This window comes from Borostomias antarcticus (assembly GCF_949987555.1).
Source record: "Borostomias antarcticus genome assembly, chromosome: 8".
Classification (NCBI taxonomy): domain Eukaryota; kingdom Metazoa; phylum Chordata; class Actinopteri; order Stomiiformes; family Stomiidae; genus Borostomias; species Borostomias antarcticus.
Window position 1 is genome coordinate 31,178,254 of NC_140241.1, and position 16,584 is coordinate 31,194,837.

General features: G+C 42.3%; 1 protein-coding gene across 1 annotated transcript in view; it reads left to right on the forward strand.

Annotated features, from left to right (window-relative positions):
* Window positions 1-5,667: 5,667 nt before the first annotated feature.
* The window catches only part of map3k1 (mitogen-activated protein kinase kinase kinase 1, E3 ubiquitin protein ligase), a gene marked incomplete at its 5' end in the record, with an annotated part of 46,004 nt that continues 35,087 nt past the window's right edge, over window positions 5,668-16,584 (forward strand). The window contains one exon of the mRNA XM_084442179.1: window positions 5,668-6,158. Coding sequence (XP_084298305.1) covers window positions 5,668-6,158 — 491 coding nt within the window. The remainder of the gene's footprint in view (window positions 6,159-16,584) is intronic.

A 16,584-nucleotide genomic window follows, 5' to 3' on the forward strand; every position in this document is an offset into this window, starting at 1 on the left:
ACAACAAGTCATTCTTTAGTATGGAGTCAAAATGAGGCCAGAAAGCATTGTAAACGTAAGTGAAGTATTGTAAACAAAAACATATGAATTGTAAACGTAAGTGAAGTATTGTAAACGTAAGTGAAGTATTGTAAACGTAAGTGAAGTATTGTAAACAAAAAATATATAAATTATTACTTAATTATTAAAAAATAAAATAAAAATTGCATTTACAATACTTTTTTGCGTTTACAAAACCTTTTCTGCATTTACAAAACTTTTCTGCCTTTACAATACTTTTTCTGCGTTTACAAAACATTTCTTGCGCTGCAAAACATTCTGGCCTCTCTTTGACGTGGGGGCGGGGCTAGATGAGTGGCGTGTCCAGAGAGGAAGAGGCGGAGTTTCGGGATGCCCACCGCCATATGAGCGCTGCTCAACGTTTTTTGGACTTCTATGGTTTTGATTTATATATGGCGGTGGGCATCCCGAAACCCCGCCTCTTCCTCTCTGGACACGCCACTCATCTAACCCCGCCCCCACGTCAAAGAGAGGCCAGAATGTTTTGCAGCGCAGGAAAGTTTTGTAAACGCAGAAAAGGTTTTGTAAACGCCAAAAAGTATCGTAAATGCAATTTTTATTTTATTTTTTAATAATTAAGTGATTATTTATATATTTTTTGTTTACAATACTTCACTTACGTTTACAATACTTCACTTACATTTACAATTCATATTTTTTTGTTTACAATACCTCACTTACGTTTACAATACTTCACTTACGTTTACAATGCTTTCTGGCCTCATTTTGACTCCATACAGCGCAAGAAATGTTTTGTAAACGCAGAAAAAGTATTGTAAAGGCAGAAAAGTTTTGTAAATGCAGAAAAGGTTTTGTAAACGCAAAAAAGTATTGTAAATGCAATTTTTATTTTATTTTTTAATAATTAAGTAATAATTTATATATTTTTTGTTTACAATACTTCACTTACGTTTACAATACTTCACTTACGTTTACAATACTTCACTTACGTTTACAATTCATATGTTTTTGTTTACAATACTTCACTTACGTTTACAATGCTTTCTGGCCTCATTTTGACTCCATAGAAATGAGCCGTTTTTGAACACTTTTTTCGAAGGGTTCTGAACGTTTAGTTTAGCTCAGATTTTTGTGGATGCTTAAAGAGACACTAACATTTTATATCATATATGCATTTTTACTATTTCAAGCCAATTTTCCAGAGGCTTTAAGGCAAGTGTAACATACATGTGTCCCCTGGGCTCCATACGGACTGCATGGGCCTCTGCTCTTCAGTACAAATATTGGCTTTCTCTGCATCTAATCTTGATTTACAAGGTGTCGAGATTAAAGGCTTCAAGTAGCAGATCCTACAACATGTTATTTAAGGTCCGGATTAACCTTAAACCCTTTACAGATGTATTTTTTTCAGTTTACAGTTTCCCTGTAAACTTGGTTGAAAATAGTAAAAATGCATATATCAAAGTTTAGTGTCTCATTAAGCATTCACAATAATCTGAGTTAGAATAAACATTCAGAATGATTAAAAAACTTATTTCAGTCATATTCTCATTCTCATGCTCATTTTGCTCTTTAGACCATTTCTCAAGACTGTCCTACTGGAGTTTAAACTCATCACTTATGCATCACAATGCTCACCATTATAAGTAGGCCTCATCATCGAGCCTGGTTTTAAAATCAGGAAAATAAAAAAGATGAAAAACGGTTTACAGACAGTTTACAGACTGTCCACGTTTTCAGCAGTTACTTGTACTCTAACATGTATAATGTGTTAAGAAACAAATCTCGGAATTCAATTTACGGTCACTTTAAGTTCATTCAAGGCCCATATTAAAGGAAAATGCTCGTTTTTGACAACCTGGACCTTATTTACGACATATTATAAGAAGTTTGACTCACCCAGATCACTTTTGTGTTGTTCGGAGGCCTGTAGAAGAAATTTAAAATCCAGCGCGAGCCAGTATATCCATGTAATGGCGGCGCACGGGGCATAGGGAATGCAGTTTCTCAAAATCCATTTTCGGCCGCTAAACGGTTGTTTTCATCAATCACATTGCATGAATCGACAGTTGATATTCCTCTACGCGAGCCATTCTTTCGGTTTTCAAATACGTGGTCTGTAGCCTCTGTAATATGATCTTTACAAGCCTCTCCCCCACTTGCTCCAGCACGCATGCGCACAGGCCAGCGCGCAGCCTGCTATTCTCCGGCTCACATTCTCTGCGCTACGATCGTAGTTGGTGCCGAGAATATTGTCGTCGTCATTCGTCAGCAACAATCCGATCGTAGCGCAGAGAATGTGAGGGAGCATAGCCAGTGTAAAGATCATATTACAGAGGCTACAGACCACGTATTTGAAAACCGAAAGAATGGCTCGCGTAGAGGAATATCAACTGTCGATTCATGCAATCTGATTGATGAAAACAACCGTTTAGCGGCCGAAAATGGATTTTGAGAAACTGCATTCCCTTTGCCCCGTGCGCCGCCATTACATGGATATACTGGCTCGCGCTGGATTTTAAATTTCTTCTACAGGCCTCCGAACAACACAAAAGTGATCTGGGTGAGTCAAACTTCTTATAATATGTCGTAAATAAGGTCCAGGTTGTCAAAAACGAGCATTTTCCTTTAAACCAGGAGGCCACCTTTGTTTACCATAATGAATCCGCAGTCAACACAGATGTCATTTTAGACTTCTCATCAACCTGCCCATCACTTTAATGGCTGATGGTACTGTACTGTGTATGTGTCACAGGAAAATTTTTAAGAGCAGGATCTCACAGTCCCACAAGCATGCCAACTCTATTTCAGCTATGCAGTAGTGGGGCATAGTGGTAATGTAGACTGTTGTTTGCACGAGGAAACCTTTGACTCGACTACGCCCCAAAGTATTTTGTCCTCCAGTGGAGTAACAACTGTGGGAGTGAAAGAAGATACTGTATGTGTGTTTGGGTTTACTGGGACAGAAGCTGGTTTCACCTGCGCCTTTTGTGAGGCACTGACCAATGGGAGATGAGCACAATGGGTCACTATGGTTGCCCATATGCCAAATTTGATTTGGTTCTACTATACAGTACCATATATATCTGAAAGGATGTCCATTTTCCAATACAACTGAATTAAACAACTAAATATGTTGGTCATTCCATTCCATCTATTGTTAAACATGTTCAGATTAGCATAGCTAATGATCAGGCTTTCCAATGACTCAAACATAAAGCACCTGTATAAAATGCAATACAATTATTCAAGTATTATGACTATGATTATTAGGTTTGTTGACTTAATTTCTGCTTTTAGACAGCTTTGAAATCACTAATTATACAATTATTTTATGTGAAATACTTTTGTTTTACTATGTAGCATTCCTTGATTTTTCTCCATCTTACTGACGTAAGCACCACAGACTAATGAACATGTGAAGAGGTGTGTCGTGTCCAGGGTTAGGGTTAGAATCTAATGTAGTTATCTAACCCTAACCCTAACCCTGACCCTATGAACATGTGAAGAGGTGTGTCGTGTCCAGGGTTAGGGTTAGAATCTAATCTAGTTATCTAACCCTAACCCTAACCCTAACCCTAACCCTATGAACATGTGAAGAGGTGTGTCGTGTACAGGGTTAGGGTTAGAATCTAATCTAGTTATCTAACCCTAACCCTAACCCTAACCCTATGAACATGTGAAGAGGTGTGTCTTATACAGGGACATGTGAGCAGGAAGTGCAGAAGCTACAGGAAGCCTGTGTGCTATGAATAGAGCTTAGTGACGGATTGGATCCACATTGACAGGAAATTGGGTTCTCTGCCTGCCCAGGGTTCCAAGATCTCTTCTGCTGTTTTGTATTCCTTTAGGTAGGCCTGAATAAAATAAAATACTCTCTAAACCACTCACTTCTGTTACTTTTTTTGCAGAGTATAGTTTGCCCTCCTAAAGACAAAATAATGTCATTTTCAAAAGTATAACAAACCTACATCATAAACAGTAGGCTAATGAAATGCCATTCATATTCCATTCAAATGAGGTTAATGCTTTGGACATTGGTAGAAAAATATAAGACTTGGATTATATTATTTATTTACTACCATCTAGATGTTTGCCCCTTTCATCCCTTGTCCTCAAATGAGCCCTTTATCATCTTTGAGACATGTGAAAACAACAGTTATTCTAACGGTCTGCAAATAACTAGGCCTACATTTGATTGACACTGCAACTTGGGAGGTGTACTAAAGAGCACTGTACATATTTGTTGTAAATGAGTCTTCTTGACAATATTTGGGTCTGTTTGGGCCTACATGCTCATTACTTATTGGCTGTGACCACCTTAAACTCATTCCACCCCTTGTATTCATTAAAAAGCCTATTATATAACATGAACAACACAATTTGAGACAAAAGATAGATTCAGAGGGACACATCATTTGCAGGTTCACCAAGCTCACAGCCTGCCCAGACCAACGGCTGCCCTAGGAAAAGAGGAACACTGAATTGGAGATGGTCATAGACCTCACGGCAGCTTCAAGCAAGTCTCAGGGAAATGAAACCACATCGTCATTAGAATGTCAGCAGAGTGCTGCTGTATAAAACTTGTGTTAGCCTACATGATAGATAGATAGATAGATAGATAGATAGATAGATAGATAGATAGATAGATAGATAGATAGATAGATAGATAGATAGATAGATAGATAGATAGATAGATAGATAGATGGACGGACGGACAGACAGAAAGATAGACGTTAGTGGTCATTTATAGAATCTCAGTATTATACTTGCCCTAGTTGATAAGTCTCGAGGCCATGTCAAAGTGTAGCTGCTCATAGATGCTCAAAACCATTGTGGTAATGTGGTACAGTCAAAGACATGTTACTGAACAGGCCTACCGGGCCCAGGCCCAGGGGCCCAAGAGCTCAGGGGCCCTTAGCATTTCTTGTCGCACAGTCAAAAAGGGCTTAGTCTTTCATGTCAATAACAGAGCCCCAAAATCCTGCTGAGAAGCAATAGCCTAAATATTCCCTTTTAAGATGTCACAAGAAAGAAACCATCATGATACCTTTTTAAGTAAGTGTTTATCTACAGTACTTTAGAGGGGCTAAGTATTCCATGCAATATGGGCCCTTCAACTCTTGTGGGAAAAAATCCAAAAAGCAAGTCCGAGCTGGGTAAAGCTGCTGCTTTTATTGTGATTTCTCTCAAATTATCTTCAAAATGGATGTTGTCTCTTTGGGCAAATAAAAAATGTTTTAAACATTCAATGGGTGGGAGGGGGGGGCTTTACGTGTCTGTGCCCAGGGGCCCATCGTTTCATAATCCGTCTATGGGTACAGTAGCCTACAACATAGAATCCAAAATGTACCATGTAACATGTTTTTAAGACAGAGAAAGTGTTAGATAAGTATGAGAACTAAGAGAAAAGACCTAAAGCAAACAAGTCTTTTCCATGTCAACCTTGAACAAAATTGGATTTCACAATTTTGGAGAGAATACAGAACTTTGCGTAAAGCTACGAACACTACGCAAACTTGTGCGCCTTTTACGGTCGTATGTAAACATCCCAGTTCTCTCGCTCCTCCCTCCCGACCCTCCCCCAATCCCCTCCACTCCCTCTCTTCCATAGAACCCAATAAGTGATCAACTCCGGCACACAAAATGGCGACGGCGGGGAGCCGGACCTCGTCGTCGGGAATATCTGACTCTAATAACGGCACACACGTTGAAAGCGGTCCTCAGGGAAACTCAAGTTACCCTGGTATTCCAAGCAGTCCCGGTAAGGCGAAGTGTAGCACCGGGGAAAACTCCCAGTGGAGACGGAAAGAGCTGCGGAAAGTCCGAAGTGTGGATCTGGATCAACCCGAGTCTCTGCTCCTCTCTCCCGAGACGGGGACCGCTCCGATATCAGCGCAGCTGCACTTCCTCTCTAGTTCCTCGCCTGGTGCTGTTCAAGCTACTTTATTACAACAAGCTCACCACATTCAGCAGAGCAACTCACTAACTGATCATCCACTTTTAGATAAAAGTAATAGTCTTTCTTCAGCCGCTCAGGAATTGTTGAAAACTTCTTTAAAACACAGCAGCGACCATCTCAGTCGTGATAATGGTGCTACCAGAACTTCAATGGAAGTGAGCGCTTCACTAAATAGGTAAGATCAACTGTGGTGCATGGATGTGTAGAAACCTTGTATCTTCTCTGGATGTGTAGATACCTTGTATCTTCTCTGGATCTGTAGAAACCTTGTATCTCCCCTGAGTCCTGGCATTTGAGTTGTAAACTGCTAAATTGTTGCGCAACTTCTCTGTAGTTTAACATCCCCTTTAGAATGCAATGCACGTTTTTAAATCTTGGACATGTTTGTAGAAAGCATTTTAATTGCATAATACATTTAAATACAATACAGTTATTGATGGTGGTTGAAAGCGGCAGATGTTTTATTGATGTATAGACAATTGTTTTTATTTTAATATTCGATGTATTCTAAAATAGGCTAGCCTGCCTTTCTATCTGATCCAATAGCAGAAATAGACCATTTTATAAGTTGAATTGCTGATGTGCGTTATATCCTGTTGCTTTATATTGTGCATAGCAGGAGTGGATGGAGTCAGACATGGTGGGTTAGGGTTTGTGGTCTATTTTCACTGTCTATTTCCAGAGCTCAAAATGACTTTATAGCGTCCCGAGTTGTATAGGCGTCATTGCTGTCAGGTGTAAAGTGACCTGAAAAACGGCTAACAGTAATGATTAATGATTGGAAATTAGTTTAAATTGGTCAGTTTTAGCATTAAGAGTTTGAATCCCACCTTACCATATGGATGTGTTGCCTGTGTGAGTATAACCAAGATGATAGATCAGATCACTGTATTCATACACTGATTTGTATTTGTCTGGAGCGTCAACAGATTTAAGTATTGATTTTCCCTTTATTAGGCTTTATTTTGACAAATAATTAAAAGTTATTTGTAGGCTATTGGCACCTCATCTGTGTAGGTTTATATGCACTGAAACAATATAAATACTCTTCATGACACCATTTCATGCCAATTTTACTTCATTGGATTATCCACTTATTGTTTATAGTGCGTTTTGTACAGGGTTTACTTGTCAAAATGACTGATCCATGGCCTTCAATCTGTCCTAGTAATTTCTTTTTTTTCCCTTTTTTTTAATGTTAGGATGCTCTGGTCTAAAGATATTTACTCTCAGTATGCAGGAGCCTAAACCTGGACTTACTGAAAGGTTCTAATGTACCTTTTAACATTCGAAAGAAAAGACTTGGTTAATGAGTGACATATAGTGCAAAGATCAGTGAACATAATCACATGAGAAAGTCTAGAGTCTGTGGGATGAATGACAGCTTTTTAGAAAAGAAAGATTGTGAGCTGAGAATTTGTTGCAACATGAGACGTTGGCTTTTGGAACTGTACAGATAATGAAAGATGAATAGGATGTTGAAAACTAAAGAAATGGATGGAAAGAGAGATGGATTCCATTGTGGCATTTCTTGTCCTGGATAAAGGACTCAGGCAAACCACCAGGATCCACACAGCACAAAGGTAGAATTCCAACAAACAACTGAACTCCCATTCACCCAAGACCCACTACTGGATCTCTGAGGCCCTTTTTCTGTACACAATAGTTCCCCGGTTGAACTTTAGTCCTCTCCACTGATCCTTTGACCGGCACACTGAAATATGAAGTATATTACAACCTTGTTTTGTTTATGGGTTAACTAAACAACAGAAGTAACCATTCACAGATGTTGACACCTTCACAGTTAAGCCTGCTCATATGTCTCATTGTCCTGTTCAACACGCCTATTTATACATGTTTGATTGTAGGTTACACTGTTGTGTACACTGTCACTACACAACTGTTGTGGTGAACTGATTCCTTCACCTCGTGGTTCAGTTTGCATGTGATTTATCAGATGAAGAATAGTACTGGCCTTAGGCTCACAAAACTGGGTTGGCCCTGATTAACCTTTAATATGCCCAGGGTTAAGCATTGTTTCCTCACATCATATGTAGTGAGAAGAACATGTTATGTGCATCTCATATTGGTCAAGCATGTTCTGCTTCAGTGAGGAATTGTTATCAATGACTTGAGACGACTTTCAAGTTACAAAACCCCCCAGCAAAACTCTGTGGCAGATAATCTGATTAGATTTAGAGAGGAGAACCTTAATTTAGGATAACAAAAAAGAAATGCAGACAAGTGGAAGTGGAAGCTGAAGTGTTTTCCAAAGTGTTCCTCGTAAGCAGATAGTAAATTGGAAGGGCTTTGTCAGGTGTAATGGAAGTGCACAATGCCCGTCTTTACAGGTCTGTGGACCTCAGACTAATGTGTCTTAAAGGCTGGTATATCCGGTGGGAATGCTGTCGGTGGATATTTGCGTGCTTCCAAGGAAGGCTTGTGTTTTGTTGTTGTTGTTGTACAGTATAGTCCCTCCACTGCTAGCATATTTGGGAAGCTACATCAGGCTTATAGTCAGACAAAGAGAACGCCTGTTTGTCAACAAACTGAATCACTTACCTGATATGTCTCCTCAGGGGAAAAAAAATCAAAGAGACTCACCCCTTTTTTTGTAGTGATTCATAGCCTGGACCCCCCCCCCCCCCTTAAACATCCTTCCCAGGTAAAAGCTGTCATGGACCATCTGACAGGTGTTGAAAATCTTACAGAAAAGCAGGTGTTACTTGGTGTTACTCAGTCTTAAGTGCTGTTGTATGTCATTCCACTGAACCATGTGTCACACATACAATTCCTGATGAGAGACCAAGAGAGACCTTTTAAGTCAAACTTCTCCCCTGGCTGATATGGGTTTGAAGGGGTGAAATGATTCAAAGGCTTTTATTTGCTTCTTTCTTTCTGAAAATGTCCCTTGCAATTGCTCTTACACACTAGGGTCAGACGTTTCTTTGGATTCATTATTTGTGTGGTTAGACTCACTGAAAGACTCAACTAAGGCAGTTATTTCTTGTACAGAAGGAGTGTTTTAGGCTAATCCAAGAGGACATGGCTCAGGCGATGGAATGGAGCTGGAATTGAAAAGGTAGATAGGTGGTACCCAGTGATAAACTCCCCTGCTGTTAGAAGAGATGCATGGCTTCGTAGTGTTGCCTATAGTGTGTTATCCATTCAGGTCGTGCCCTACATATCCTATCTACATTGTGAGGTTGACCAATGTATCACTTACACTGCCCAGGGCAGAACATCCCTCCACCACCTTCTCAGCAGTTCACGCAAACCAGAAAGGCAGCCCCATCATACAGCCTTCCCTTTCACACTTTCATAACTCAGCCGTTTTGTGTTACTGCACCTCTCACTTGGCTCAGTGCTGTGTTTACAGTGAACCTGGACATAATTCACCAGGGACAGAACCTCAACTGGCCAGTTGGCTCTTGAAAGGCTGATGGTAGTGGAACCTGGACCATTGTGTTTTTGCTTTTGAAGGGCAGAAGTTTTCTTTGGAAAAGAAGAAGCTGGTATGTGGCCAATGGGTGTTCCCTACCCACGGGGTCGCAATTAATTTGTGTTTGCATTTCGAGCGGATGTGGCAGGAGTTCTGACATTCTGGTTTCCAGTAGGCAGACAGTCCGATGCAGAGAGAGATAGGCCCCCCTCCCCATACATCTTGTCTGGAATGGACATTCTTAGACAAATCGTTTGACTAAAATTATTTGACAAACTTGTTTGACATAAAGTGTTTCACCGGAAGAAAACAACAACCTTTAATTGGTGGCCACTTGCCTGAGGTTACACAGCTGTGTAAAACCCCTGGAATATATCAATGCTTTTAGGCAAAGCTGCTTTTATCATCTGGATCATCACATCAGGTGCAATTTGTGTGGCACGCTTCCTTTGGCTTTGGATGGCACCCCAACCAGTAATCTCAAACAAGATGTTTCTGGGTTAAAAATACACCTGAAAAAACCCTCTCTGTTGCACATTGCTTATAGGAGCCATAATTGAGAGTTTCCGTACCCCTCGAGTAATGAAATCCCTTCACATTCTACTTCTCTGACGCTGCCCCGGGCTTGAGCTCCAATTCTCTGAGGTGGACCTTCTTGGATTATTTGAACCAAAATATGGGGCTTAGATCATACCTTTTCTTTGGTCGTTTTCTGCCTGGGGGAGATTTGTTTCATTCATGTCTTACGTTATGCTCTCATCGTGGCAAAATGAGTCATCGTGGCTCAAACGCAGGCATTGGCAGCTGGGAGGGCAGTCTGTTTCCCAGTCGTCTTTCAATTAGTGGCAGTTGAACATCTGGATTCCCAGTGACTCAAGGGCAGGAGGAGAGCGAAGGCCTGGAAGACCTGATTCCACATGACATCAGATCAATACCCTGAGTCCTCAACATGTCCACTCTTTTCTGGATCAGTGTCATCAAACACAGCATTGATATTGTAGAAATGGCCCAGTAGCAGGAGAGTTCTCTTTAATAAAGTTCAAAGTGCTCAGTGGAGATTTGAGCATTAGTCCCCTTATTGAAAAAAAGCATTATGTAAATAAACAAAGCAATCTACTGTTATTCTAATGTTAGTTGAATGTTCAGCATTGAAGGCCTATACTGTATGACGACATTCTAGATAAGCTTGGGAAGATCAGTGCATGACCTGCTTATGTAGTAGTAAGTGAAGATTGGTGAACAGCGTTTACTTTGTTGCCACAGCCAGAGGATCTGTTCTGTACATGCTTACTGGCCGGTGTGCAACGCATGGGCGCCATTGTTTGCCTGGTGTTTGAGAGTGAAATGCAACACTTTGGCCATCGGGTTAGAACGGACTCTTTTTGGGAGTCAAGGTGAGTCTCTAACCTCCTCCCACTTGGTCATATAACTATACTCTTGCTGGGGTAGCGCTGAGTAAGACCAGAGTGCTTTGATTTTCTCTTAAAGCTCTGGTTTGACTACTACACCCATATCTCCAGTAACTCAGCCATTGGGATTATCTTTAAAAGCCTTATGTTTATGTTAGACAAGTGAGTTCACAATGATTGGTTTTCCATTTTAGTCTAAAACCTGTATTGGTGTCAGCTCTTGAAGTTGTTGATTTTCTTGAAAGAACTCCCATTTATTGTCGTTTAAGAGTAGCACATCTCAGTTTTAAAGAAGATGTGGACTCGCTGCAGTACTCTGCAAACTCTACATTTCTCTCCAGCTACATAGCCTTGTAAAGGAGATATTTTATCTCAGAAACATTCAAGTCAGTGGTCTTTGTTCAAAAGTGTCTCTCACTCTTTTCCCATACCATAAAACTCTTGGAAAGGTTTAAGACTTGCCTGGGTAAATGTAAAGCCTTTATAAAGGTAACATGGCAATGTTTATAACGAGCAGTTGCTCTGGGTTTCCAGAGTCTGAAGTATTCTGAAATGCACTGTTGCTAGGCAGGCCGGGACTGGAATGCTCTCAAATTGAATTCTTCACATGGGGGTCAGAAGCAATCTTTTGTCCTTCACCACTCTCCATCTCGTTCTGAAAAAGCCTAATGCTATTTGTAGTAATTGGTATATGATTTAAGAGGTGGAACTCATACCATTGTATCGCCAGAAAACATACATGTGTAAATGTCTTGTGCTCATCGTGTGTGGTTCCACCCTCGTGACAATCACAGGCTAATGTATTGACAGAATACATTTCTGTGAATTTCTGACATCTCAAATAAAACCTTCACAAGTGTATCAACTTTTAGGACTGCTTAAGGATAATGCTGTATTACTCGACCAATATGATGTTAAACCAAATTAGCCTTGTCTTGTACCAGGTCAGTCTTTCTGGATATTGCCATCTTCTCTTCCAGACTGTGTGTTTCTGCTGGTTGCATGGAGCTGTAGTAGAAGTGCCTGGTTTGTGGTGGTCGGCCTATTTCTGTGACCTAGCCCCCAGCGCGCTGTGGGAGCGATGGGCTCCTGAGGGTTGGAGGTGGGGTTTGACTGTTTTGTCTACCCAGCCTGCCTGGGCCTCCCCACGGTCACCAGGACCGTCTGTTTAAAGCCTGGGGTTAGCGGGACGCTCAGAGCTGGAGTCCGGCAACAAAAGGCCCGGATATTTCCATCCCTATTAGGCGTGTCGGCAGGCCTAGGGGTCCCCCCTCCCAGATCTGTTTAGTTAGCAGCAGGACGAGGCAAGCTGGAGATTACATGTGAAAAGTAAACACATGAGTCCCTGGCTAATCAGGGCCAGATTACCAGTTAAAACAACGGCTCTCCTGCAGGCCCTCAGCAGACGCATTCAACACATAGCTCACATACACACACGAGACACGCATACACACACGACACACACTTCTCGTGTGACAAAGTGACACTGCCCGACAACATATGCATAATGCCAACAAGAAATCTTCATGGCAGGGGCACTACACTCCTCTAAAGTTCAAACAGAAAGTAAGAATGCATTCAAGAATATTTTTTAGATGAGAAGCCAAAATGGAATGCTTGCAAAAATGCATCACTTGTAGTTTCTGTTGAATATTTAAACAAGACAGGGTCAAGAACACCTGCATACTGACAGGGTCAAGGACACCTCCATACTGACAGGGTCAAGGACACCTCCATACTGACAGGGTCAAGAACACCTGCATACTGACAGGGTCAAGGACACCTCCATACTGACAGGGTCAAGGTCACCTGCATACTGACAGGGTCAAGGACACCTCCATACTGACAGGGTCAAGGACACCTCCATACTGACAGGGTCAAGGACACCTCCATACTGACAGGGTCAAGGACACCTGCATACTGACAGGGTCAAGGACACCTGCATACTGACAGGGTCAAGGACACCTCCATACTGACAGGGTCAAGGACACCTACACACTGACAGGGTCAAGGACACCTCCATACTGACAGGGTCAAGGACACCTACATATTGACAGGGTCAAGGTCACCTGCATACTGACAGGGTCAAGGACACCTACACACTGACAGGGTCACTTCCCTGGCCAGCTCTTTAGAGCCTTTTGTTCATATTTGGCTCCATTCCTCTTCCTGAAATGTGCTAGCTAATGGTCTATAGACATGTGCTAGCTAATGGTCTATAGACATGTGCTAGCTAATGGTCTATAGACATGTGCTAGCTAATGGTCCATAGACATGTGCTAGCTAATGGTCTATAGACATGTGCTAGCTAATGGTCTATAGACATGTGCTAGCTAATGGTCTATAGACATGTGCTAGCTAATGGTCTATAGACATGTGCTAGCTAATGGTCTATAGACATGTGCTAGCTAATGGTCTATAGACATGTGCTAGCTAATGGTCTATAGACGTGTGCTAGCTAATGGTCTATAGACGTGTGCTAGCTAATGGTCTATAGACGTGTGCTAGCTAATGGTCTATAGACATGTGCTAGCTAATGGTCTATAGACATGTGCTAGCTAATGGTCTATAGACGTGCTAGCTAATGGTCTATAGACATGTGCTAGCTAATGGTCTATAGACGTGCTAGCTAATGGTCTATAGACATGTGGAGCTAATGGTCTATAGACGTGCTAGCTAATGGTCTATAGACATGTGCTAGCTAATGGTCTATAGACGTGTGCTAGCTAGTGTGCTAGCTAATGGTCTATAGACGTGTGCTAGCTAATGGTCTATAGACATGTGCTAGCTAATGGTCTATAGACATGTGCTAGCTAATGGTCTATAGACATGTGCTAGCTAATGGTCTATAGACATGTGCTAGCTAATGGTCTATAGACATGTGCTAGCTAATGGTCTATAGACATGTGCTAGCTAATGGTCTATAGACGTGTGCTAGCTAATGCTCTATAGACATGTGCTAGCTAATGGTCTATAGACATGTGCTAGCTAATGGTCTATAGACATGTGCTAGCTAATGGTCTATAGACATGTGCTAGCTAATGGTCTATAGACATGTGCTAGCTAATGGTCTATAGACATGTGCTAGCTAATGGTCTATAGACATGTGCTAGCTAATGGTCCATAGACATGTGCTAGCTAATGGTCTATAGACATGTGCTAGCTAATGGTCTATAGACATGTGCTAGCTAATGGTCTATAGACGTGCTAGCTAATGGTCTATAGACATGTGCTAGCTAATGGTCTATAGACATGTGCTAGCTAATGGTCTATAGACGTGCTAGCTAATGGTCTATAGACATGTGAGAGACCAAGCAAATCATACAACTCTGGGCCTGAGCAGACAACAAAGGAGACACAATCGCAATAGGGTTGACCATTTCTGTATTAGGTGTGCTTGGTTTGCATTGACATTGAGAATATAGTTTCATATTAGTCCCTAATATTTTAGTATAGTTGTCAATAGATTTCATCATAGTTTTTGTGATCATAAATTCATTTTTACTTGGTTATAGTCTTGTGACGATAACGAAAGGTCGTTTACGAATAATTTCCGTCATAGTTTTCGTTGACGAAATTAACATTGCTGCCGCATGGTCTTTTAGTAACACATGCCAACTTTAATTTAGTGGCTTAAGAAACAGATTGTAAAGGAATGCAAAGGTAGGCTACCTTTATTCATAATCTGAAGGCCAATTGCTAAATCTGTCACTTGGGTGACAGTGAGGAATTGTTTTGGGACTGACTGAGGGGGAGAAGAACTGGTCAGGTGACTGACCACTGTGGGGGAGAAGAACTGGTCAGGTGACTGACCACTGAGGGGGAGAAGAACTGGTCAGGTGACTGACCACTGAGGGGGAGAAGGACTGGTCAGGTGACTGGTGTGGGACAGTGACAGACTGCAGTCCGTGGGAAAGCTGTTGCTGAGCTATTGTAACAACAGTAGGACAGTTTGTAATTTTGAACAAATGGATCAATATGTTTTGTGTTTCATTGTGGACCTGCTTTTGGCACAGATTAAGCATCAGTTACAACCACATTAGACTGGGATAAACTCAGGGTTGTAATCGTATGTCATATTACGGAGTGATTGATATTTTCTCGTTCTCGCTGCGGGTTTTGTCATGGGCAATCTGCTGGTAAACACACCGGCGTCAGAGCCTATTGATTGGTCCTTGCTGAGGCACATGCTCCATGTATGTAGGGTGAGGGTTAGGCATACATGGGGCCTCTCTCCTGATGCGGAGCCCCTTACTTGCTTGGGCTTTAAGCCCCCAGTGTCGCAACGAAGAGGATCCCTTGACTCCGCTTTACCCTTGAGTAAGGGGCCTTCAAAAGAAGCCAGGGCCTGAACAGCCCCATTGGACGCCCTTTTAGCTCCAGCAGGCCCTCCCATTAGCTACAGTCCAGGCTGTTTTTGGAAGGGCTTGGAAATGTTTACTTAGCCACGCCTTTCTTCCACAGTGCGTTCATCCGGGCAGCTGCCTTGGACTCGCTCACTCCCCTAGGGTCACTGTTCCACAGTTGTTTTCCTTTTGTCTTGCTTTGTGCTTTTGAGGTCAAGTTTTTTGTTTCAGACCATGTTTCCTCGAGCTGCTCAGTGAAAACGCTGTTTGTGCTGCTGGCTGAACGCAGCCTTTCCCAGGTCTTTTTCTCCTGCCTGAGTATCTTGCCTTTGATGAGAGCGAGGGCAACACCTCTTAACTGTCTCTGAGAAGTTTGAATGAGTCTGAGAAAGATCACATAAATTATTGACTTTTGCTTTTGTTAGTGGGTAGCTAACCTACAGAGCTGTATCCCAGCGGTCAAACACAACTCCACACTTATCTGCTGCTTCAAAGCCTTGGCTCAACATGTTTTTCTGACTTCACTGATGTGGTTTGTTTGCTCTGTTTTGATCTCCGGTTACTCTGACTTAATGATCTGGAGCCTTTTGCCAAAACTCGCCTTTTATGGCACTTAATGAGCTGTTGAAACACTGCTGAAAGTGACGTTCAACCAATATTTTGCAACGGTGTTCTCAGAAAGTCTAAAGCGTAATTTGATCACCCAACCAAAATACTTCCTGGCTAGCTAACATCATGTAGCTACAGTATAAAAGCATGAGCTAAACGTGAACCTATGAAAATAGGTAGGCAGGAATAGCCAAAGACACTTTAATGTCCGAGCTTCGCCAACTAATTCAGGGCTGGGGAGAGGACTTGCAGTTCTACTACAGTGCCAACTCTGCATATGCCCCCCTCACCCCCACACCCCCCCGTCCCCCTCACTCCTCCGCCCCCTCTCCCACCCCCCCGCCCTCCTCTCTCACTCTCATTTGTCTTCTTCCGCGGGTGTAGAGCGAGAGGCCATGCATGTGATTCTCTGGGCAGGTTTGGCCCAGATTCGGTCATGAATCGAGTCTCTCTCTCACATGTGACTTGGGAGGGACGTTGAAACCACATGAGCGGCGCTGCTGCTGCTGCCTCTACGAGAGAGAGAGAGAGAGAGAGGAGAGAGAAACGAGTGAGAGAGAGTGAGGCCCAGTCCCAATGTCCACCCTTGCAGACTCGCAGACTTAAGGGCGCGCTCCCGCGAAGTCCGCGAGGGCTTAGGGGTGTCCCAATGTCAACTCGGCAAGTGCGCGAGGGCTCTCCGGCAGCCATTTTGAGCCCTTTATGGCCCCTTCCCGTAAGTCTGCATTTCTGCAGACTTAGCCCAAGGGAATTACCCACAGTTCATAGCGTCGTGACGTGAAACACGGGGTTACC